General features: G+C 48.3%; 1 protein-coding gene across 1 annotated transcript in view; it reads left to right on the forward strand.

Annotated features, from left to right (window-relative positions):
- The window catches only part of LOC144797757 (IgGFc-binding protein-like), a 283,418-nt gene that overhangs the window by 232,929 nt on the left and 24,902 nt on the right, over nucleotides 1-25,587 (forward strand). Inside the window, exons 88-90 of the mRNA XM_078668518.1 lie at nucleotides 7,547-7,746; nucleotides 16,314-16,452; nucleotides 21,778-21,954. Coding sequence (XP_078524644.1) covers nucleotides 7,547-7,746; nucleotides 16,314-16,452; nucleotides 21,778-21,954 — 516 coding nt within the window. The remainder of the gene's footprint in view (nucleotides 1-7,546; nucleotides 7,747-16,313; nucleotides 16,453-21,777; nucleotides 21,955-25,587) is intronic.

Consider the following 25,587-nt stretch of genomic DNA (forward strand, 5'->3'; position numbering starts at 1 on the left):
TTCTTGGAGGGGGCAATGAAAACGATTCATTGTAAAGGGCTCAACAGGAGCAACAAAACAAAAAAAAAGTATTTATTATTTTGGGCGTTTCGTACAAACTTGCATATGATAGTCAATAGCTCTGTTGATCAGAGTGATGCTTCTTTCTCCGTAGCAAATGAATCCATCGCAAAATATGCAGATGTGTTTTACTTCACCAAATCTCATTTGTATATTTGGCACCATCTCCCTGCCCTCTGGTCCCGTTACTTCCGGTACAACAGATCTTCTGGCCATAATAGGGAGATTATCTAGGTCGTTCCGAAACTGTGCAGCACTGTAGTTGTTAGGATGCCACCTAGTCATATGGCGATGCATTGTGTAGTTTCCGAAACTGTATTTTTTCTCGGTTCCTCTGGACAGTCTATCTTGACATATAAGGCAAGTTACGTATCTTGCATTTACTTTTTTCTGACCTTTGGGAATTTAAAAAAATTGCCAAATGAAGTTTTCTTTCCGGTGAGACGTCCTGGGCTCCTCAGGGAAAAACTGCCTCTCTTCGTGCTCGTCGTCCTGTTCCTCTTCTTCCTCTTCTTGCTGAAGTATAACTTGAGCAGGTGGTCCACTCTTCCTTGGAGGTGGTGGAGGTGGTGGGGAAGCACCAGCTGAAGCTACTAAAGAAGCCATTGCTCAGTGATCACAAAGGGTCTTTCTCTCACAATGATGAAAGTCAGAGTGAGGAAAGAAGGAGGGATTTTCATCATTTGGGAAAAACAAGAGTTCTCAACCAATGAAAAGTGTTCATTTTAGATTATATGACCTAGTCTTACATCATTAGGAAACCAAAAGTGAAATGAACCAATGAAAAGTGTTATTACCAAGTCACATGACCTGCTGTGTTTACGTTAAGCGCTTTGCAGGGCCTCCCGGTTTGCTTCTAGAAACCTGCGCTTTGCGACTCGCTTCGCGTACCAGTTCGCTAACGTAGCACGTCATATGACGTATCACGCGACAACGTGAAACGTCATGCGGACGGGAGACGTCACGATGTTGTTTTCTAACGCGGCAGTTGCGGTAAAGAAACGTTTACCGGCTCGCGGTCTATTTCGCGGCATCAAGGTCAGCTAACGGGAAGCTTCCCGATTCGCGAAGCGGGAACGAAGAAAAAAAAATATTTTAAAAAAAAATTATTCATAAACATATAAAATATATTTTTGGATTTAAAGAAGAATACATTTTACAGCTACAGATATTAGCTCTTAAAAAAACCAATGAAATTCACTGAAAAAACCATAGGTTATAGACCATATATAGTTAGGAATTAGCATTTACAAAACCTTGAAAATTCACTGAAAAAACCATAGGTTATAGACCATATATAGTTACGAATTAGCATTTACAAAACCTTATTTTACTCACACAAAACCATTGAAATTCCATATATAGTTAGTTGCACTAACTATATATCGCGCACCCGCAATCCACTGCTGATGATGTCACATATTACATCATTCATGACATGGTCAGTGACATCACTGATGACATCACTGATGACATCTCAAATGACATCACTGATGACATCACTGATGACATCTCAAATGACATCACTGATGACATCATGACACACCAATACCAGTTACTACATACGCACTCACTGATTCCTACGTCTACACACACATTCACTCATTCACCCATACAATCACTCATACATACAGTCACTCATTATTACAACACTATCATATGCATTCATACACCTATGCAGACACTCACACACTGCCACTCATCCATGGAGTTACTCACACACCTAGTCAGTCCTGTAAAGAATCAATCACACTTCCATTTCCTCCTCTATACAGTTAAACACAGAACACCATACTTCAGTGACATCACTGATGACATCACTGATGACACCCCAAATGACATCACTGATGACATCTCAAATGACATCACTGATGACATCATGACACACCAATACCAGTTACTACATACGCACTCACTGATTCCTACGTCTACACACACATTCACTCATTCACCCATACAATCACTCATACATACAGTCACTCATTATTACAACACTATCATATGCACTCATACACCTAGTCAGTCCTGTGAAGAATCAATCACACTTCGATTTCCTCATCTATACAGTTAAACACAGAACACCATACTTTTTCACACATATACTAACACATACTTACTCTCTTATACAATCACTGATACAAGTACACATTGATATGCACAGAGTCACACACCCCCCAGCCAGCCACACACACACTCAGTCTTCCATACATCCACTCATTCTTCAATATGTAAAACATATTTAAACTTTAGAAAAACACACAGACACTAGATGATGTCATTTGAGATGTCATCAGTGATGTCATCAGTGATGTCATTTGAGATGTCATCAGTGATGTCATCAGTGATGTCACTGACCATGTCATGAATGATGTAATATGTGACATCATCAGCAGTGGATTGCGGGTGCGCGATATATAGTTAGTGCAACTAACTATATATGGAATTTCAATGGTTTTGTGTGAGTAAAATAAGGTTTTGTAAATGCTAATTCCTAACTATATATGGTCTATAACCTATGGTTTTTTCAGTGAATTTTCAAGGTTTTGTAAATGCTAATTCCTAACTATATATGGTCTATAACCTATGGTTTTTTCAGTGAATATATATATATATATATATATATATATATATATATATATATATATATATATATATATATATATATACTCACACACACACACAGCAGGAGGGCAAGAACATGATGGAGGTGCAGGCGCACATGGCCTTGGCTGCGGTGCGCAGAGGACCTTCATTGCCGCTCAAAGGAAAAAAATATTAGAGGGAACATTGGTGGCAGGTTCAGTTAACCAAACTAGTGTTGGTAGAGGGCCGCATCCATCGCTCTCTGCAGTGGTGGAGCCCACAAAATGTATCAAAAGGGCAGCCCTTCATCGACCCTATTCAACAGATCGTGCTAACAGCAGACGCATCCCTGACTGGTTGGGGTGCCCATCTCCAAGATGACACAATCCAGGGTCTGTGGAACGACAATCACAAAAGTCTCCACATCAACTATCTGGAGCAGTGTTTCTAGCACTCAAAGCTTTTCAAACTCATCTCATATGCAAAGTTTCCTAGTCCACACGGACAACATGAGAGTAATGTACTATGTATTAAAACAAGGGGGGGGACACTCTCCAACTGTCATACCTCTCTCAAGCCATTTGAAATTGGGCGATCCACTACAAGATTTATCTCCTGCAAGATTACCTTCCAGGGGCAAACAATCAAACTGCCGACCTCCTCAGCAGAAAGAGGCAACAAATTCTCAAGTTCTCCTTCCCTATTTCCAACAATGTGGATTGCCACAAATAGACTTGTTCGCCACAGTCGGCAACGCAAAATGCCCAAACTTTGCCTCGAGGTTCCCACGCCCACTCTCCAAAGGCAATGCCCTATGGATGAACTGGTCAGGGATATTTTCCTACACTTTTCCACCTCTGCCGCTCATTCTTTTTCTGGTTCGGAAGCTCAGGCAAACATCCCTCACACTGATTTTTGTAGCTCCCACGTGGGCCCGTCAACCATGGTTCACCACCCTGTTGGGGCTGTCAGTAGTTCCACATCAAAAGCTGCATCTCACCTCCAGTCTCCTCATTCAGAACCATGTAGAAATCAGACATCCAAATCCCAAAGAACTCTGCCTGGCGATCTGGCTCCTGAAGTCATAGAGTTTGGGTATTTAAACCTACCACCAGACTGTATGACTATTCTAAAAGAAGCAAGAGAGCCTACTACCAGAGCGTGTTATGCAGCAAAGTGGAAAAGATTTGTTGTCTATTGCAATAACAAAATCCATCATCTAGATGCTTCTGTACAAAACATTATATGTTACTTGTTGCACTTACAGCAAACTGGACTGGCTTATACATCTATTAGTTTACATCTTGCATCATCTGAGTCATTCAGTTGTCCAGCCCCTATCATCCTCAGCGCAATATTCAGTTGCACAGTGCATATCATCCTCTGTTATATTCAGTCGCCCAGTGCATATCATCCTCTGTTATATTCAGTTGCCCAGCGCATATCATCCTCAGAGTCATAATCAGTTTTCCTACGCATATCATCCTCAGAGTCATATTCAGTTGCACAGTGCACATCATACTCAGTCATATTCAGTTGTCCAGCCCACATCATCCTCAGAGTCCTTTTCAGGTGTCCAGCGCATATCATCTTCACAGGCATTCAGTTGTCCAGAGCATATCATCCTCAGAGTCATTCATTTGTCCAGCCCCTATCATCCTCAGAGTCCTATTCAGTTGCCCAGCGCATTTCATCCTCCAAGTCATATTCAGTCGCCCAGTGCATATCATCCTGAGAGTCATAATCAGTTTTCCAGCGCATATCATCCTCAGAGTCATAATCAGTTTTCCAACGCATATCATCGTCAGAGTCATAATCAGTTGTCCAGAGCATATCATCCTCAGGGTCATATTCAGTTGCCCAGTGTATATCATTCTCAGAGTCATAGTCAGTTGTCCAGCGCATATCATCGTCAGAGTCATAATCAGTTGTCCAGAACATATCATCCTCAGAGTCATATTCAGTTGCCCAGTGTATATCATTCTCAGAGTCATAGTCAGTTGCCCAGCGCATATCATCCTCAGAGTCATAATCAGTTTTCCAACGCATATTATCCTCAGGGTCATATTCAGTTGCCCAGCGCATATCATCCTAAGAGTCACTCAGTTGCCCAGCACATATCATCCTCATAGTCATTCAGTTGTCCAGTGCATGACATCCTTAGAGTCATAATCAGATTTCCTGCGCGTATCATCCTTAGAGTCATAATCAGTTGTCCAGCACATATCATCCTCAGAGTCATAATCAGTTGCCCAGCGCACATCATACTCAGTCATATTCCGTTGTCCAGTCCACAACAGCCTCAGACTCCTATTCAGTTGTCCAGTGCATATCATCCTCAGTCATATTTAGTTGCCCAGCCCATGTCTTCCTAAGAGTCATTCAGTTGCCCAGCGCATTTCATCCTCCAAGTCATATTCAGTCGCCCAGTGCATATCATCCTCAGAGTCATTCAGTTGTCCAGCGCATGACATCCTTAGAGTCATAATCAGATTTCCTGTGCGTATCATGCTTAGAGTCATAATCAGTTGTCCAGCACATATCATCCTCAGAGTCATAATCAGTTGCCCAGCGCACATCATACTCAGTCATATTCCGTTGTCCAGTCCACAACAGCCTCAGACTCCTATTCAGTTGTCCAGTGCATATCATCCTCAGTCATATTTAGTTGCCCAGCCCATGTCTTCCTAAGAGTCATTCAGTTGCCCAGCGCATTTCATCCTCCAAGTCATATTCAGTCGCCCAGTGCATATCATCCTCAGAGTCATTCAGTTGTCCAGCGCATGACATCCTTAGAGTCATAATCAGATTTCCTGCGCGTATCATCCTTAGAGTCATAATCAGTTGTCCAGCACATATCATCCTCAGAGTCATAATCAGTTGCCCAGCGCACATCATACTCAGTCATATTCCGTTGTCCAGTCCACAACAGCCTCAGACTCCTATTCAGTTGTCCAGTGCATATCATCCTCAGTCATATTTAGTTGCCCAGCCCATGTCTTCCTAAGAGTCATTCAGTTGGCCAGCGCATTTCATCCTCCAAGTCATATTCAGTCGCCCAGTGCATATCATCCTCAGAGTCATTCAGTTGTCCAGCGCATGACATCCTTAGAGTCATAATCAGATTTCCTGTGCGTATCATCCTTAGAGTCATAATCAGTTGTCCAGCACATATCATTCTCAGAGTCATAATCAGTTGCCCAGCGCATATCATCCTCAGAATCACTTTCAGTTGTCCAGGTCATATCATCCTCAGAGTCATATTCAGTTGTCCAGCGCACATCATACTCAGTCATATTCAGTTGCCCAGCACATACTCTCAGTCATATTCATGTAGTCCAGTGCATATCTTTCTCAATACAATTTTCATTTTCCGATCATATACCATCCCCAGTGCCTTTTTCAGCTGCATCATGTATCATCCCGGAGGACTATTTTTGGTGGTATTAGCATGTGTCATCCTTGAGGCCATTTTGGACTGTCCAGCGAATGCCCTCCTTCACAGCATGGTGTGTCATCTTCAGTTACCCAGCGCTTCTGGGCCTCAGTTCCATCTTCAGTTACTCAGCGCTTCTGGGCCTCAGTTCCATCTTCAGTTACTCAGCGCTTCTGATCCTCAGTTCCATCTTCAGTTACTCAGCGCTTCTGGGCCTCAGTTCCATCTTCAGTTACTCAGCGCTTCTGGGCCTCAGTTCCATCTTCAGTTACTCAGCGCTTCTGGGCCTCAGTTCCATCTTCAGTTACTCAGCGCTTCTGGGCCTCAGTTCCATCTTCAGTTACTCAGCGCTTCTGATCCTCAGTTCCATCTTCAGTTACTCAGCGCTTCTGGGCCTCAGTTCCATCTTCAGTTACTCAGCGCTTCTGGGCCTCAGTTCCATCTTCAGTTACTCAGCGCTTCTGGGCCTCAGTTCCATCTTCAGTTACTCAGCGCTTCTGGGCCTCAGTTCCATCTTCAGTTACTCAGCGCTTCTGATCCTCAGTTCCATCTTCAGTTACTCAGCGCTTCTGGGCCTCAGTTCCATCTTCAGTTACTCAGCGCTTCTGGGCCTCAGTTCCATCTTCAGTTACTCAGCGCTTCTGGGCCTCAGTTCCATCTTCAGTTACTCAGCGCTTCTGGGCCTCAGTTCCATCTTCAGTTACTCAGCGCTTCTGGGCCTCAGTTCCATCTTCAGTTACTCAGCGCTTCTGGGCCTCAGTTCCATCTTCAGTTACTCAGCGCTTCTGATCCTCAGTTCCATCTTCAGTTACTCAGCGCTTCTGGGCCTCAGTTCCATCTTCAGTTACTCAGCGCTTCTGGGCCTCAGTTCCATCTTCAGTTACTCAGCGCTTCTGGGCCTCAGTTCCATCTTCAGTTACTCAGCGCTTCTGGGCCTCAGTTCCATCTTCAGTTACTCAGCGCTTCTGGGCCTCAGTTCCATCTTCAGATACTCAGCGCTTCTGATCCTCAGTGCCATGTTCAGCTGCCCAGCGCTTGTCTTCAGAGCCCTTTTCAGCTGCCCAGCAGATGTTGTCCTTGGTACCATTACCAGCTGCCCATCACTCGTCTCCCTTGATGCTGTTTTCAGTTACATGGATATGTCTGAGCCCCTTTCATGGCTATTGTGCTTGTGTTGATTTGTGCCTCTTATGCCCATTTCAAGTTACGTGTCTGCTTATGTGTAGATCTTACTCTATCCTTCTCATATTTTGTGCCTAGTGGGTTGCCTTTTACCTGTATTTGTGCCTCTTGTGCCAATCTCAGGCTTGTTTCCATTTCTCCTGTATGCTGAAGCGTTTGTGTCTCCTGAAGGTTGACTGTATCAAAGGCAGGGCCCGACCTGTACTCCCCAAGGCTCCCCTGTGACCTCCAGGCAGGGCTGGGAGATTGAAAACTGCCTCCTAACACTGCCCTTTTTCACTCTAGCCCTGGCGTGCCCACCGCACAGCACCTACAAGCCCTGCATGTCAGCGTGCCCTCCAACCTGTGCCAACCTGGCCGCCTCGTCTGAGTGCAACGAGCCCTGCGTCGAAGGCTGCGAGTGCCAGAAAGGATACGTGCTGAGCGGATCGGACTGTGTGCCCTACAGCCAGTGTGGTGCCCTCTTCAACAGCAAGTATTACATGGTATGTCCTGTGAGGCGGGCATCTGAGAGTGGCCTCTCAGAGGGGTTGGGTGGAGAGGGGTGGACAAGGCTGACCCTAAAGGCATCATGCGTGCTGGCTGGATTTTCCCCAAGGAGACGAGCAGTGCCCTCGTATGTAGGCCACCATGAGTCTTGTTGGTGACAGCCATTGGTCTGCACCAGTTGGATGTTTTCAAGACCAGAGTATAGATTCAGCTGAGAGTTGTTTCCTGTGAGACCCAGTCTTGAAGATCTACAGTTCCAGGAGGAGGGCAGCCCACAGGGACGGCTGTTGGTCCCCATTCACAGCTCTAAGTAGTTAAAGTAATAGTAGGTCTTCATGGGATGGTTGTTCCTCAAGTTCTGCATCTCCTCTTCACTGCCTTCAGTTGCAGGATTATGCTGCAGAAACACAGTGTTTGCCTGTTTTCCTTCCATCACCTGCACTTTCTTCTCTCCATCACCCTACCTTTCTTCTCCCCCATCAACCTCATTTTCCTCTCATCCATCACCCTCTTTTTCCTCTCCCCATCACCCTCATTTTCCTCTTCCCTTCACCCTCCTTTTCCTCTAACCCATCACCCTCCTGTTCTGCTCCCCCATCACCCTCCTTTTCCTCTCCCCATCACCCTCCTTTCCTCTCCCCCATCGCCCTCATGTTCTTCCCCATCACCCTCCCTTTTCTCTCCCCATCACCCTCCTTTTCCTTTCCCCATCACCCTCCTTTCCTCTCCCCAATCACCCTCCCTTTCTTCCCCATCACCCTCCCTTTCCTCTCCCCATCACCCTCTTTTTCCTCTCCCCATCACCCTACTTTTCCTCTCCCCATCACCCTCCTTTCCTCTCCCCCATCGCCCTCACTTTCTACCCCATCACCCTCCATTTCCTCTCCCCATCACCCTCCTATTCCTCTCCCCATCACCCTCCTTTCCTCTCCCCCATCGCCCTCACTTTCTACCCCATCACCCTCCTTTTCCTCTCCTCATCACCCTCCTGTACCTCTCCCCCATCATCCTCACTTTCTTCTCTCCATTTTTCTCCCTTCTCCACCACTGCGCTTGCACCTTGCCATCTCCTCCACCCAGTTCTATAAGCCTCCTTCCCCTCTCAACATAAGCCTCATTTGCCCCTTCATTCTCCTAATGGTCTCCAGAATCTCTTCTTTCCATACATAAGCCTATTCAACTCCTCTTCTCTGTACATAGACCCACCTGCACCCCTCCTTTGTAAGCCTCCTGCATGACTCTTCTTCCTACCTAATCCTCCATCATCCCTCCTTTCCCTGAATGCCTCACGCATCCCTCCTTTCCCTGAATGCCTCAAGCATCCCTCCTTTCCCTGAATGCCTCAAGCATCCCTCCTTTCCCTGAATGCCTCACGCATCCCTCCTTTCTCTGAATGCTTCACGCATCCCTCCTTTCCCTGAATGCTTCACGCATCCCTCCTTTCCCTGAATGCCTCACGCATCCCTCCTTTCACTGAATGCCTCATGCATCCCTCCTTTCTCTGAATGCCTCAAGCATCCCTCCTTTCTCTGAATGCCTCACGCATCCCTCATTTTACTGAATGCCTCATACATCCCTCCTTTCCCTGAATGCCTCGCACATCCCTCCTTTCCCTGAATGCCTCATGCATCCCTCCTTTCCCTGAATGCCTCATGCATCCCTCCTTTCCCTGAATGCCTCACGCCTCCCTGAATGCCTCACGCATCCCTCCTTTCCCTGCATGCTTCAAACATCCCTCCTTTCCCTGAATGCCTCACGCATCCCTCCTGTCTCTGAATGCTTCACGCATCCCTCCTTTCTCTGAATGCCTCACGCATCCCTCCTTTCCCTGAATGGCTCACGCATCCCTCCTTTCTCTGAATGCCTCACGCATCCCTCCTTTCACTGAATGCCTCACGCATCCCTCCTGTCTCTGAATGCCTCGCGCATCCCTCCTTTCCCTGAATGCCTCATGCATCCCTCCTTTCCCTGAATGCCTCACGCATCTCCCCTTTCTCTGAATGCCTCACGCATCCCTCCTGTCTCTGAATGCCTCACGCATCCCTCCTTTCCCTGAATGCCTCACGTATCCCTCCTTTCACTGAATGCCTCATGCATCCCTCCTTTCTCTGAATGCCTCATGCATCCCTCCTTTCTCTGAATGCCTCACGCATCCCTCCTTTCTCTGAATGCCTCACGCATCCCTCCTTTCCCTGAATGCCTCACGCATCCCTCCTTTCTCTGAATGCCTCACGCATCCCTCCTTTCCCTGAATGCCTCATGCATCCCTCCTTTCCCTGAATGCCTCACGCATCCCTCCTTTCCCTGAATGCCTCAAGCATCCCTCCTTTCCCTGAATGCCTCACGCATCCCTCCTTTCCCTGAATGCCTCACGCATCCCTCCTTTCCCTGAATGGCTCACGCATCTCCCCTTTCTCTGAATGCCTCACGCATCCCTCCTTTCCCTGAATGCCTCACGCATCCCTCCTTTCCCTGAATGCCTCATGCATCCCTCCTTTCTCTGAATGCCTCATGCATCCCTCCTTTCTCTGAATGCCTCACGCATCCCTCCTTTCTCTGAATGCCTCACGCATCCCTCCTTTCTCTGAATGCCTCACGCATCCCTCCTTTCACTGAATGCCTCACGCATCCCTCCTGTCTCTGAATGCCTAACGCATCCCTCCTTTCTCTGACTGCCTCATGCATCCCTCCTTTCCCTGAATGCCTCACGCATCCCTCCTTTCCCTGAATGCCTCACACATCCCTCCTTTCCCTGAATGCCTCACGCATCCCTCCTTTCCCTGAATGCCTCATGCATCCCTCCTTTCCCTGAATGCCTCATGCATCCCTCCTTTCCCTGAATGCCTCACGCATCTCCCCTTTCTCTGAATGCCTCACGCATCCCTCCTGTCTCTGAATGCCTCATGCATCCCTCCTTTCTCTGAATGCCTCACGCATCCCTGAATGCCTCACGCATCCCTCCTTTCCCTGAATGCCTCACGCATCCCTCCTTTCCCTGAATGCCTCACGCATCCCTCCTTTCTCTGAATGCCTCACGCATCCCTCCTTTCTCTGAATGCCTCACGCATCCCTCCTTTCCCTGAATGCCTCACGCACCCCTCCTTTCCCTCAATGCCTCATGCATGCCTCCTTTCCCTGAATGCCTCACTCATGCCTCCTTTCCCTGAATGCCTCATGCATCCCTCCTTTCCCTGAATGCCTCATGCATCCCTCCTTTCCCTGAATGCCTCACGCATCCCTCCTGTCTCTGAATGCCTCATGCATCCCTCCTTTCTCGGAATGCCTCATGCATCCCTCCTTTCCCTGAATGCCTCATGCATCCCTCCTTTCTCGGAATGCCTCCCGCATCCCTCCTTTCTCGGAATGCCTCACGCATCCCTCCTTTCCCTGAATGCCTCACGCATCCCTCCTGTCTCTGAATGCCTCACGCATCCCTGAATGCCTCACGCATCCCTCCTTTCCCTGAATGCCTCACGCATCCCTCCTTTCCCTGAATGCCTCACGCATCCCTCCTTTCCCTGAATGCCTCACGCATCCCTCCTTTCCCTGAATGCCTCACGCATCCCTCCTTTCCCTGAATGCCTCACGCATCCCTCCTGTCTCTGAATGCTTCACGCATCCCTCATTTCTCTGAATGCCTCACGCATCCCTCCTTTCCCTGAATGGCTCACGCATCCCTCCTTTCTCTGAATGCCTCACGCATCCCTCCTTTCCCTGAATGCCTCAAGCATCCCTCCTTTCTCTGAATGCCTCATGCATCTCCCCTTTCTCTGAATGCCTCACGCATCTCCCCTTTCTCTGAATGCCTCACGCATCCCTCCTGTCTCTGAATGCCTCATGCATCCCTCCTTTCCCTGAATGCCTCACGCACCCCTCCTTTCCCTGAATGCCTCACGCATCCCTCCTGTCTCTGAATGCCTCACGCATCCCTCCTGTCTCTGAATGCCTCATGCATCCCTCCTTTCTCTGAATGCCTCACGCATCCCTCCTTTCTCTGAATGCCTCACGCATCCCTGAATGCCTCACGCATCCCTCCTTTCCCTGAATGCCTCACGCATCCCTCCTTTCCCTGAATGCCTCACGCATCCCTCCTTTCTCTGAATGCCTCACGCATCCCTCCTTTCTCTGAATGCCTCACGCATCCCTCCTGTCTCTGAATGCCTCATGCATCCCTCCTTTCCCTGAATGCCTCACGCACCCCTCCTTTCCCTGAATGCCTCACGCATCCCTCCTGTCTCTGAATGCCTCACGCATCCCTCCTGTCTCTGAATGCCTCATGCATCCCTCCTTTCTCTGAATGCCTCACGCATCCCTCCTTTCTCTGAATGCCTCACGCATCCCTGAATGCCTCACGCATCCCTCCTTTCCCTGAATGCCTCACGCATCCCTCCTTTCTCTGAATGCCTCACGCATCCCTCCTTTCTCTGAATGCCTCACGCATCCCTCCTTTCCCTGAATGCCTCAAGCATCCCTCCTTTCCCTGAATGGCTCACGCATCTCCCCTTTCTCTGAATGCCTCACGCATCCCTCCTTTCCCTGAATGCCTCACGCATCCCTCCTTTCCCTGAATGCCTCACGCATCCCTCCTTTCTCTGAATGCCTCACGCATCCCTCCTTTCTCTGAATGCCTCACGCATCCCTCCTTTCCCTGAATGCCTCACGCACCCCTCCTTTCCCTCAATGCCTCATGCATGCCTCCTTTCCCTGAATGCCTCACTCATGCCTCCTTTCCCTGAATGCCTCATGCATCCCTCCTTTCCCTGAATGCCTCATGCATCCCTCCTTTCCCTGAATGCCTCACGCATCCCTCCTTTCCCTGAATGCCTCACGCATCCCTCCTTTCCCTGAATGCCTCACGCATCCCTCCTTTCTCTGACTGCCTCATGCATCCCTCCTTTCCCTGAATGCCTCACGCATCTCCCCTTTCTCTGAATGCCTCACGCATCCCTCCTTTCCCTGAATGCCTCACTCATCCCTCCTTTCTCTGAATGCCTCACTCATCCCTCCTTTCCCTGAATGCCTCATGCATGCCTCCTTTCCCTGAATGCCTCACGCATCCCTCCTTTCCCTGAATGCCTCATGCATCCCTCCTTTCCCTGAATGCCTCACTCATCCCTCCTTTCTCTGAATGCCTCACTCATCCCTCCTTTCCCTGAATGCCTCATGCATCCCTCCTTTCCCTGAATGCCTCACGCATCCTTTCTCTGACTGCCTCACGCATCCCTCCTTTCCCTGAATGCCTCATGCATCCCTCCTTTCCCTGAATGCCTCACTCATCCCTCCTTTCCCTGAATGCCTCACGCACCCCTCCTTTCCCTCAATGCCTCATGCATGCCTCCTTTCCCTGAATGCCTCACTCATGCCTCCTTTCCCTGAATGCCTCATGCATCCCTCCTTTCCCTGAATGCCTCATGCATCCCTCCTTTCCCTGAATGCCTCACGCATCCCTCCTGTCTCTGAATGCCTCATGCATCCCTCCTTTCTCGGAATGCCTCATGCATCCCTCCTTTCCCTGAATGCCTCATGCATCCCTCCTTTCTCGGAATGCCTCCCGCATCCCTCCTTTCTCGGAATGCCTCACGCATCCCTCCTTTCCCTGAATGCCTCACGCATCCCTCCTGTCTCTGAATGCCTCATGCATCCCTCCTTTCTCGGAATGCCTCATGCATCCCTCCTTTCCCTGAATGCCTCATGCATCCCTCCTTTCCCTGAATGCCTCACGCATCCCTCCTTTCCCTGAATGCCTCATGCATCCCTCCTTTCTCTGACTGCCTCACGCATCCCTCCTTTCCCTGAATGCCTCACGCATCCCTCCTTTCCCTGAATGCCTCAGGCATCCCTCCTTTCCCTGAATGCCTCACGCATCCCTCCTTTCCCTGAATGCCTCACGCATCCCTCCTTTCCCTGAATGCCTCATGCATCCCTCCTTTCTCTGACTGCCTCACGCATCCCTCCTTTCCCTGAATGCCTCACGCATCCCTCCTTTCTCTGACTGCCTCACGCATCCCTCCTTTCCCTGAATGCCTCACGCATCCCTCCTTTCCCTGAATGCCTCAGGCATCCCTCCTTTCCCTGAATGCCTCACGCATCCCTCCTTTCCCTGAATGCCTCACGCACCCCTCCTTTCCCTGAATGCCTCACGCATCCCTCCTTTCCCTGAATGCCTCACGCATCCCTCCTTTCCCTGAATGCCTCACGCATCCCTCCTTTCCCTGAATGCCTCACGCACCCCTCCTTTCCCTGAATGCCTCACGCATCCCTCCTTTCCCTGAATGCCTCACGCACCCCTCCTTTCCCTGAATGCCTCACGCATCCCTCCTTTCCCTGAATGCCTCATGCATCCCTCCTTTCTCGGAATGCCTCCCGCATCCCTCCTTTCTCGGAATGCCTCATGCATCCCTCCTTTCCCTGAATGCCTCACGCATCCCTCCTGTCTCTGAATGCCTCATGCATCCCTCCTTTCTCGGAATGCCTCATGCATCCCTCCTTTCCCTGAATGCCTCATGCATCCCTCCTTTCCCTGAATGCCTCACGCATCCCTCCTTTCCCTGAATGCCTCATGCATCCCTCCTTTCTCTGACTGCCTCACGCATCCCTCCTTTCCCTGAATGCCTCACGCATCCCTCCGTTCCCTGAATGCCTCAGGCATCCCTCCTTTCCCTGAATGCCTCACGCATCCCTCCTTTCCCTGAATGCCTCACGCATCCCTCCTTTCCCTGAATGCCTCACGCATCCCTCCTTTCCCTGAATGCCTCACGCATCCCTCCTTTCCCTGAATGCCTCACGCACCCTCCTTTCCCTGAATGCCTCACGCATCCCTCCTTTCCCTGAATGCCTCACGCACCCCTCCTTTCCCTGAATGCCTCACGCATCCCTCCTTTCCCTGAATGCCTCACGCATCCCTCCTTTCTCGGAATGCCTCACGCACCCCTCCTTTCCCTGAATGCCTCACGCATCCCTCCTTTCCCTGAATGCCTCACGTATCCCTCCTTTCCCTGAATGCCTCACGCATCCCTCCTTTCCCTGAATGCCTCACGCATCCCTCCTTTCCCTGAATGCCTCACGCATCCCTCCTTTCCCTGAATGCCTCACGCATCCCTCCTTTCTCGGAATGCCTCACGCATCCCTCCTTTCCCTGAATGCCTCACGCATCCCTCCTTTCCCTGAATGCCTCAGGCATCCCTCCTTTCCCTGAATGCCTCAGGCATCCCTCCTTTCCCTGAATGCCTCATGCATCCCTACTGTCTCTGAATGCCTCACGCATCCCTCCTGTCTCTGAATGCCTCATGCATTCCTCCTTTCCCTGAATGCCTCACGCATCCCTCCTTTCTCTGACTGCCTCACGCATCCCTCCTTTCCCTGAATGCCTCACGCATCCCTCCTTTCCCTGAATGCCTCATGCATCCCTCCTTTCCCTGAATGCCTCACGCATCCCTCCTGTCTCTGAATGCCTCACGCATCCCTCCTTTCCCTGAATGCCTCATGCATCCCTCCTTTCCCTGAATGCCTCACGCATCCCTTCTTTCCCTGAGTGCCTCATGCATCCCTCCTTTCACTGAATGCCTCACGCATCCCTCCTTTCCCTGAATACCTCATGCATCCCTTCTTTCACTGAATGCCTCACGCATCCTTCCTTTCCCTGAATGCCTCACGCATCCTTCCTTTCCCTGAATGCCTCACGCATCATTCCTTTCCCTAAATGCCTCACGCATCCCTCCTTTCCCTGAATGCCTCACGCATCCCTCCTTTCCCTGAATGCCTCACGCATCCTTCCTTTCCCTGAATACCTCATGCATCCCTTCTTTCACTGAATGCCTCACGCATCCTTCCTTTCCCTGAATGCCTCACGCATCCTTCCTTTCCCTGAATGCCTCACGCATCATTCCTTTCCCTAAATGCCTCACGCATCCCTCCTTTCCCTGAATGCCTCACACATCCTTCCTTTCCCTGAATGCCTCACGCATCCTTCCTTTCCCTGAATGCCTCACGCATCATTCCTTTCCCTAAATGCCTCACGCATCCCTCCTTTCCCTGAATGCCTCACGCATCCCTCCTTTCCCTGAATGCCTCACGCATCCTTCCTTTCCCTGAATGCCTCATGCATCCCTTCTTTCACTGAATGCCTCACGCATCCCTCCTTTCCCTGAATGCCTCCCGCAACCCTCCTTTCTCTGAATGCCTCATGCATCCCTCCTTTCCCTGAATGCCTCATACATCCCTCAATGCCTCACGCATCCTTCCTTTCCCTGAATGCGTCACGCATCATTCCTTTCCCTAAATGCCTCACGCATCCCTCCTTTCCCTGAATGCCTCACGCATCCCTCCTTTCCCTGAATGCCTCACGCATCCTTCCTTTCCCTGAATGCCTCATGCATCCCTTCTTTCACTGAATGCCTCACGCATCCCTCCTTTCCCTGAATGCCTCCCTCCTTTCACTGAATGCCTCCCGCATCCCTCCTTTCTCTTCGTAGCTTCCGTTACTCCTTCTTGCTTTGCCTTGGCCTCTGGTAAGTTCAGTCATTGACCACACATTTCTTCAATCACTTTTCTTCTCCCTCCTCAGATAAATGAAACTTTCTACGACACAGACTGTGCCAGGCTTTGCACGTGCACCAATACAGATGTGGTTTCATGCACTCCAACCTCATGCGGGGTCAATGAGGTTTGCACCATCTACAACCTCAGCCTTGGCTGCTATCGAGGTAAGTCTGAACCTTCACCAAGTGGCATCCCTCCAGAAACCAATGAGTGAGCTTCTTGCATGCAAGGCAAAGCAACCAATGGGGGTTGAGGCCTTGAGAGGCATACCCATACAAGTATTATGAACTAGAGTTGTTAGCAAATGGGCCTTCACCTCAGACAAGATAAGTTTTCCATTGACTCCTCTTTTCTTTCACCTCATCACGGTGATCTTTCTGCTGCTTATCACATCTTTTTGATTCCTTCTACCTCTTTGCACTCTTGTGATTGGTAGCCATGGGCCTCCATAGACTCACTTTGTCCCCCCACCTGTCATTCCTGGTCTCATTTTCCTGGTTCCTAATGAGGTCCTTAGCCTGGTGCTATTGGGTCCCTCAGTTTCCTTCACTTTCTTTTGTAAGTTCCTCGCCTCCATGGCTTTCTATTTTGGTCGTTTAAACAAAATAGAATCCACTCAGAAAGTGGTAGTGATCCCTAAAGTGATGGGGAGCACACAGTGTTGTTTAAATGCCCCTCACACACCAACAGGCCCCTTGGTGTCATGCTTCATCATCGGGGCCTTCGCACCCCTCTACGGGATGCGGCGTGCTACGACTCACGGATACGTAGGAGCACTTGATAGTGAACTATGTGTAGGTGTGTGTTTTGGGGAAGAAGTGTGAGTAGTGAGGTGAGGTGAAAAAGTGGAGGTTTAAAAAAATACCTGGCTCATAGGAAAAAATTATTTATTATGTCCTCGGCTGGTATTGTTAAGAAGTGCAAGGTGAGGTTGACAGATATACGTATTAGGGTATATCAACCTTTAAAAACGTCGACATGTTTCGGAGTACAACGACTCCTTCTTCAGGACGAGGATATGCACGTTATCCTCACCTTACTCACATGGATGTAGAATGTTAAAGTGTATTCTACCAAAAGTACAAACTAGGTGAAATGTACCTATCAATGTTAATAGTGGATAAGCTCTGTTGCGCTCAATTGGCGTTTAGAAGAACTTATAGTTCAAGGTTCTCTGACCTCATGAGCCTAAGCGTGGTATTGGGGGATTCCTTCCTCACTGCTCAGTAAAGGAACGGTTACTGCACGGTCTAATGGACTGCCTTCCCCTCAACGCTGCTCCGACGAAGTGTCTATTTTGGTCGCCTTTGGTCTGCTTGACCTTCTACTTTGGGTTCCCAGGACCCTCCTTGGCATTCTCATGTTGGTTCCCATCTGCACATGTTGCTCTCTGTTACTGGTTGTCCTCTAAATCTTTACCCTTCAGTTTTTTTAGTTGCTTTACCTCCCTTGAGCTTTTCTGGTTCACCTTTACTGCGCTGTACTTTCATTTCTCTCAGTCTCCGATGCACCTGGCTGGCTTCAATCAATCAACTGCTTCCGTCCGCCTTACAAGAGATGCATTATGGGACTTATTTGGTCTTTTCATTCTTCTACATTATGTTCCTTCAGCCTCATCAACTTTCAGACCTGCTTTGGCTTTCCTCCTTATCTCACGCCGGTGGTGTTTTACCTCTGTCTCATCTTATCTCAGACCTGTGATGTTTTACCTCTGCTCATTGTCTCTTACAGCTGTGCTGTTTTACCTTTGCTCCATCCTCTCACACCTGTCTTTGCTTTCCCAGTTTTCCTCTCACATCTGGCATGCATTTCTCTTTTTTCTCATAGCTGTGCAGTTTCATCTCTCCCTTAACTCTCACAGCTGTGACATTTTACCTCTGCTTCATCTAATACTTGTGATGTTTTACCTCTGTCCGGCCATCTTTCACAGCTTTGATGTTTTACCTCTGCCTCATCTTATCTCATACCTGTAGTGTTTTACCTCTGTCTCATCTTCTCACATCTATCACTGCTTCCTTCTTCTCTCCCCTGGTATTCCTGCTCCTCTTCTCTCACAGCTGTGATGTTTACCTCTACCTCATCTTCTCTAAGAGTTGTGATTGGGTACCCCGCTCTTTTCTCACACCTCTGGAGTTTTACTTCTGGCTCATCCCATCTCATGACTGTGTTGTTTTACCTCTGCCTCATCTTCTCACATCTGTCATTGCTTTCCTTCTTCTTCTCTGACATCTGACATTGATTTCCCTCTTCTCTCACAGGTGTGCAGTTTTATCTCTGCCTCCTCCTCTCTCACAGCTCTGATGTTTTACCTCTGGCTCTTCTTATCTCATCATACCTGTGATGTTTTACCTCTGCCACATCTTTGCACATCTGTCTTTGCTTTACTCCTTCTTCTCTCACACCTGACATTGATTTCCCTCTTCTCTCACAGGTGTGCAGTTTTATCTCTGGCTCCTCTTCTCTCATAGCTCTGATGTTTGACCTCTGGCTCTTCTTATCTCATCATACCTGTGATGTTTTACCTCTGCCGCATCTTCGCACATCTGTCTGAGCTTTACTCCTTCTTCTCTCACACCTGGCATTAATTTCCCTCTTCTCTGGGGTGTGCAGTTTTACCCATCTTCTCTCACAGCTTTGAATTTTTTTACCTCTGGCTCTTTTTATCTCATACCTGGGATGCTTTACCTCTGCCTCATCGTATGTCCTACCTGTGATGTTTTACCTCTTCCGCATCTTTGCACATCTATCAGTACTTTCCTTCTTCTCTCCCACCTGGCATTGCTTTCCCTTGTCTGTCACAGCTGGGATATTTTACCTTTGCCTGATGTTATCACAGGTGTGATTGGTTTCCCTCTTCTTCTCTCATAGCTGTGATTGGTCTCCCTCTTCTTACATATGTGATTGGTTTCCCTCTTCTTAACTCACAGCAATGATTGGTTCCCCTCTTCTCTCACATTTGTATTTGGTTTTTTGCTTCTTATCTCACAGCAGTGATTGGTTTTCCTCATTTTATGTCACAGCAGTGATTGGTTTCCTCTTCTCTCACATCTGTCTTTGGTCTCCCGCTTCTTATCTCACAGTTCTGATTGTTTTTCCTCTTCTTATATCACAGCTGTGATTGGTTTCCCTCTTCTTCTCTCACAGCTGTGATTGGTTTTCCTCTTCTTATCTCACAGCTGTGATTGGTTTCCTTCTTCTCCCCTCAAAGTTGTGAATGTTTTCCCTCTTCTCTCACCACTGTAATTGGTTTCTCCCTTCTTCTCTCACAGCCGTGACTGTTTTCTCTCTTTGGCTCTCACATCTGTGTTTTAGTTCTGTCCCATCTTCTCTCACAGCTGTGATATTTTACATTTCCCTCATCCTTTCTCACATCCCTGATTGATTTCCCCCTTCTTCACTCACAGCTGTGATTGGTTTCCCCCTTCTTCTCTCACAGCTGTGAACGGTTTCCCTTGTCTTCTCTCACAGCTGTGATTGGTTTCCATCTTCTCTGACAGCTGTTATTGGTTTCTGTCTTCTTCACTCACATCTGTGATTGGTTGCCCTCCTCTTCTCTCACATGTATGATGGGTTTACCTCTTCTTATCTCATGGCTGTGATTGGATTATGTCTTCTTCTCTCACATCTGTGATTGATTCCCCTCTTCTTCTCCCACAGCTGTGATTAGTTTACATATTCTTCTCTCACAGCGGTGGTGTTTTACTGCTTCCCCATCTTCTCTCAAAGCTGTGATGTTTTACCTCTGTCACATCCTATCTTACAGCTCTGATTGGTTTCCCTCTTTTTTCTCATAGGTGTGATTGGTTTACCTCTTCTGTCACAGCTGTGAGGATTTTCCTCTTCTATCACCACTGCGATTGGCTTCCCTCTTCTTCTTCCACAGCTGTGATTGGTTTCCTTCTCTGCTGTCACAGCTGTGATTGGTTTCCCTGGTATCTCACTGCTGGAATTGGTTTCCCTCTTCTTCTCTCATACCTGTGACTGCTTCATCTCATCTCTCAATGCTGTGCTGTTTTACCACTGCCCCATCTTCTTTCACAGCTGTGATGTTTTACCTCTGTCTCATCTTATCTTACAGCTCTGATTGGTTTCCCTCTTTTTTTTACACATGTGATTGGTTTCCCTCTTCTTCTGTCACAGCTGTGATTGCTTTTTCTCTTCTTCTTTCACAGCTGTGATTGGTTTCCTTCTTATTCTTTCACAGCTGTGATTGGTTTCCCTCTTCTTTCACAGCTGTGATTGGTTTTCCTATTCTTCTTTCACATCTGGAATTGGTTCTTTTTCTTTTCTCACAGCTGTGACTGCTTTACCTCATCTCTCACAGCTGTGCTGTTTTACCACTGCCCCATCTTTTCTCACATCTGTGAAGTTTTACCTTGGTCTCATCCTATCTTACAGCTGTGATTGGTTTTCCTTTTTTTCTCACGAGTGTGATTGGTTTCCCTCTTCTGTCGCAGCTCTGATTGGTTTTCCTCTTCTTCTTTTACAGCTGTGATTGTTTTCCCTCTACTCTCACAGGTGTGATTGGTTTCCCTCTTCTGCTCTCACATCTGTGATTGATTTCCCTCTTCTTCTCATCAGTGATTGGTTCCCCTCTTCTTCTCTCTCGGCTGTGATTGGTTTCCCTCTTCTTCTCTCACAGTTGTGATTGGTTTCCCTCTTCTTCTCTCACAGCTGTGATTGGTTTCCCTCTTCTGCTCTCACATCTGTGATTGATTTCCCTCTTCTTCTCTCACAGGTGTGATTGGTTTCCCTTTTCTTCTCATCTGTGATTGGTTTCCCTCTTCTTCTCATCAGTGATTGGTTCCCCTCTTCTTCTCTCTCGGCTGTAATTGGTTTCCCTCTTCTTCTCTCACAGTTGTGATTGGTTTCCCTCTTCTTCTCTCACAGCTGTGATTGGTTTCCCTCATCTCTCACATCGGGGATTGGTATGCCTCTTCTTGTCTCACAGCTGTGATTGGTTTCCCTCATCTGCCCTCACAGCTGTGATTGGTTTCCCTCTTCTTCTCTCACAGCTATGATCGGTTTCCCTCTTCTTCTCTAATATCTGTGATTGGTTTCCCTCTTTTTCTCTCACAGCTGTGATTGATTTCCCTCTTCCTATCTCACAGCTGTGATTGGCTACCCACTTCTTCTCTTACAGCTCTGATTGGTTTCCCTCTTCTTCTCTCACAGATGTGATTGGTTTCCCTCTTCTCTCACAGCTGTGGTTGGTTTACCACTTCTTCTCTCACAGCTGTGATTGATTTCCCTCTTCCTATCTCACAGCTGTGATTGGCTACCCACTTCTTCTCTTACAGCTCTGATTGGTTTCCCTCTTCTACTCTCACACCTGTGATTGGTTTCCCTCTTCTCTCACAGCTGTGATTGGTTTCCCTCTTCCTATCTATCAGCTGTGATTAGTTTCCGTCTTCTTCTCTCACAGCTGTGAATGGTTTCCCTCTTCTTCTCTCTCATCAGTGATTGCTTTTCCCTCTCCTTCTTTGCAGCCAGCCCATGCCTGAGTAACCCCTGCCAGAATGGAGGAACCTGTCTGCCGGAGCCGACAGGCTTTACCTGCGTCTGTGACCAGGGTTACACCGGAAGCCTGTGTGAGAGTGATCTCGTTGGCCCCTCGCCTAACCCATCGCCGGGTCCCTCTCCTCTCCCTGGTCCTGAAACAACTGGTAAGTCTTGGTGTGAGCGATAGAGTTGATTTCAGGGACGGTACATGTTTGGGAGCAGTGTGAAGGCTGCATTCCTTGCAGTGCAGTGACACACCTGGAGTTTTATTGTTACTGAGAGCAGAACGCTAAGAGTTAAGTGGAGAGCTGAAGGCCTCATAAAGCATCGGAGCTGTCCCAAGTAAGTGTTAGAATGCTTCTTCTGTGAGATGAGTACAAGGACTTCGATTCCCCAAATGCATTTTGGCCCCTGGACCGGAAACAAGAATCCAGGGACCAGTTTTGGGGCATCAACCCTCATCAGCCAGGCAAGCTTGCATCCAGTGGTACAGTGAGCCTGGGACCAATGTCTCTAGACATACCCAGCGCACTTAGGGCAAGAAAGCAAATGACACACAGATGATGGACGGAATGCAGAACAAATCAAACATTCACTCCCAGTCAGGAGATCTGGGTTAAATCCATAGTTCTTTTGCCCAGTTTAGACCTGGCCATATGCAAATCAGTCTTGACCCAGTGCCTCGTGGAAACAGTCCAGCCAGAACTGCGCAGCCAGGTCCCCAATGGACCAGAAACAAGCATCCTGGGACCAGTTTCGGGGCATCATCCCTCATCAGCCAGGCTAGCTGGAATCCAGTGGCAAAGTGAGCAAGGGACCCACGTCTGGGCATAACCGGTGCACTTAGGGCGAGAAAGCAAAAAACACACAGATGATGGACGGATTTAGCCTTTCCTGCAGCATCTGTGGGGGGTCTGTCTCCAGCCACATCTAATCCAGGCTGGAGTGTGTGGTGCTTCAGGACTGATCAAGGCTCTCCCAGTCTGTGCCTGGCATAGGGAAGGGTGGCAGAGTATAATCCTGCCGAAAGCAGCGGTAACACAGTTTCCCCTTTAAGAGTTGTGTCCATCTGAGGCATCTAGTCAGAGAAAGAGCCGTCGCCAGGCAACAACAGAGTTCAGTCCCTCCTACAAACATGAGCAACTGGCACTTTGGCCTTCATCATCACTGTCTTTCCTCAACCAACCTGGTGTTCAAGGGCAAGAAGCAGCTTCCAACTCCTGGATACTTCAGCGTCAGCCATACACACAAAACTACAAGTCCCAGAAGGCAATGGGAACTCAAGGATGTGTGGACTACATGCCACTGAGCACATGGAGGTGCTAACCACATGACTTCATGAGCCACAATACATGAGTGTGGGGTAAAGTACAGGCCTATGTACTCTGTGATGCATTAGGATAGTGTTTAACACAAGACTACAAAGTCCAAAATGCCCTGGGGCAGGTTTTATACTGCGTTTCTGTAGGCCGCGGTGTGCACTTTGTACTGTATGTCTAACATGAAGGAAACACTCCTATGCAGGCAAGGAAAATGCATCTGCCCTGTGCCATAGTCTAAGGTGACTTAAGTGCCTTTCGGGACTGTTGAAAGGAGCACAATCTAATTATCAAATGCTTGCAAATCCCAGAATGCACCAGAATACTAAGTGGCACAAGAGCTGCCATCCCCCAAATGTATTACAACAAGAATAAACACATGCATGCAAGCCCAGAAAACATTGCATAAAAGATGTGTGTAGGGCTACATGTCCCACTATGCACTAGGAATGGGAATACAGGCTTAGAATACATTCGATAAATGATGAATTAATGGTTTCAAGTCTCAGGATGTTATGTTATCCAAACGGGTTTCATGGCTTTAAGTAAAACTAGGGATCACAATGTTAAAACTTATCCATGAATTTGTTTAAAATGCCAGGTTTTTAGGAGTGTCCTGTATCTTGGATAGATTGTTTTAGTTCTAATGTCAAGGAGGAGAGAGTTCCATAGGTGCAGGGCAATCACAGAGAATCTGGCACCACCCAATCTCTTCTTTTTAAACTTGGGAACAACTGGAAGGTTATGGTGGGCCGATCTGAGATTTCATCTGGGAATGTAGCTCTGAACTCTGGACGACACAAATGTTGGTCTTTTTCATAGAGTGATTTAAAAATGATGCAACCAGTTGTAAAAAATAGTCCTCTGGGCAACAGGGAGCCAATGTAACTTTCCCATCAGAGGCTTATTATGGCAGTATCTTGGCTGGCGCCAAACCAAAGCTAGCTGCCTGATTGTGAACTATCTGTAGCCTCTGATTCAGTTTGCATAATCCATCAGGGACAACACTAGGGCACTTATTATCTGGATGATGGCTTCAAAGATAAAATATTTGCCAATTTTTAAAAAAATTTAGGGAGTTGGAAAAAGCACGCGGAGATCACTGCTCCTATCTGTGGTTTCATAGAAAGAACCTTGTCAATGAGGATTCCAAGACTTGCATCTACTCCTTTGGGTATGGGAGGTGAACCCATCACCTGGACCCAGAGGATGGGATTCCAATTGTGACATTTATTTTTAGTAATCACAATTTCTGTTTTATCGAGTTTAGCTTTGATTGGTGCCTGTTCACCAAACCCTGGATATATAGGATGGTATTTTGAAATAGCTCCATAGATTCCGGGGTATTGTCGATGTTAAAGAGCAGCTGCATATCATCAGCTTAGCTGTACATTTTTACCCTCTGCTTCTGTAGGACATGTACCAGAGGGTGGATATAAAGATTAATTAAGTGGGGGAATAGAGAGAAGCCATGAGGTACTCCACAGTTTAATCACACTTTTGTGGAGCAGAATGGAAAGACAGACAGACTGAGAGCCGTTGTTAACGAAAGATTTTACCCATTCTAATGCTGAGCCCTGCAGACTAGGCCTGGTGGTAGTTCATGGAGTTTTGCTACGCAAAACTCAGCGAAGTTACAAAAAAACTCTGCGAAGTTCAGCGAGTGGCGGAGTGCAGTGCGAGCTGCAATTTGTGCTGTTATACCTGCAGCTCGGGTAGAAATTTTACCCGAGTGGGAGCTCGCACTCGCGAACTTACCATTCGCGACTGGAAAAAAAGCTCAGCTGCACATAGCTAAGTGGAGTTTTCTGCACTCCGCAAACTCTGTGGAGTGCGAAGTGCAGAAAGCTCCACAAACTCCGCGAACGGAGCAAAATTCACCACCCAGGCCTACTACAGACCTGCGGCCCTGACACTGGTGATTAAAATCAAATGATCCACCGTATTGAAGGTCGCAGATAAGTCCAAAAGGACTGAAGTCTGGGCCAGGCCTTTATCTGCTTCCTCCCTCATGTCACGTGACATGACCACGGGCTCCTGATGTCGTTGAGATGGGGTGAAAAACATCCCCCAACTCCAGAAGTACAAACGAGACACCGCCCCTGGCACCAACAGCACACACAAGACAGAGCGCTTAGCACCAGCAGCACACGCGAGACACTGCCCCTGGCACCAACAGTACACACAAGACCGAGCGTTTAGCACCAGCAGCACACGCGAGACACTGCCCCTGGCACCAACAGTACACACAAGACAGAGCACTTAGCACCAGCAGCACACGCGAGACACAGCCCCTGGCACTAGCAGTACACACAAGACAGAGTGCTTAGCATCAGCAGTAGACACAAGGCACAGGCCCTGTCACTAGCAGTATCCACGCACACAAACTCTGGCACCAACAGTACAGACAAAACCAAGATCCTGGTACCAATTGTACATGAGACACAGTGCTGGCACCAGCAGCACACAAGACATAGC

The sequence above is a fragment of the Lissotriton helveticus genome, chromosome 12, assembly GCF_964261635.1.
Source record: "Lissotriton helveticus chromosome 12, aLisHel1.1, whole genome shotgun sequence".
NCBI classification, from domain to species: Eukaryota; Metazoa; Chordata; class Amphibia; order Caudata; family Salamandridae; genus Lissotriton; species Lissotriton helveticus.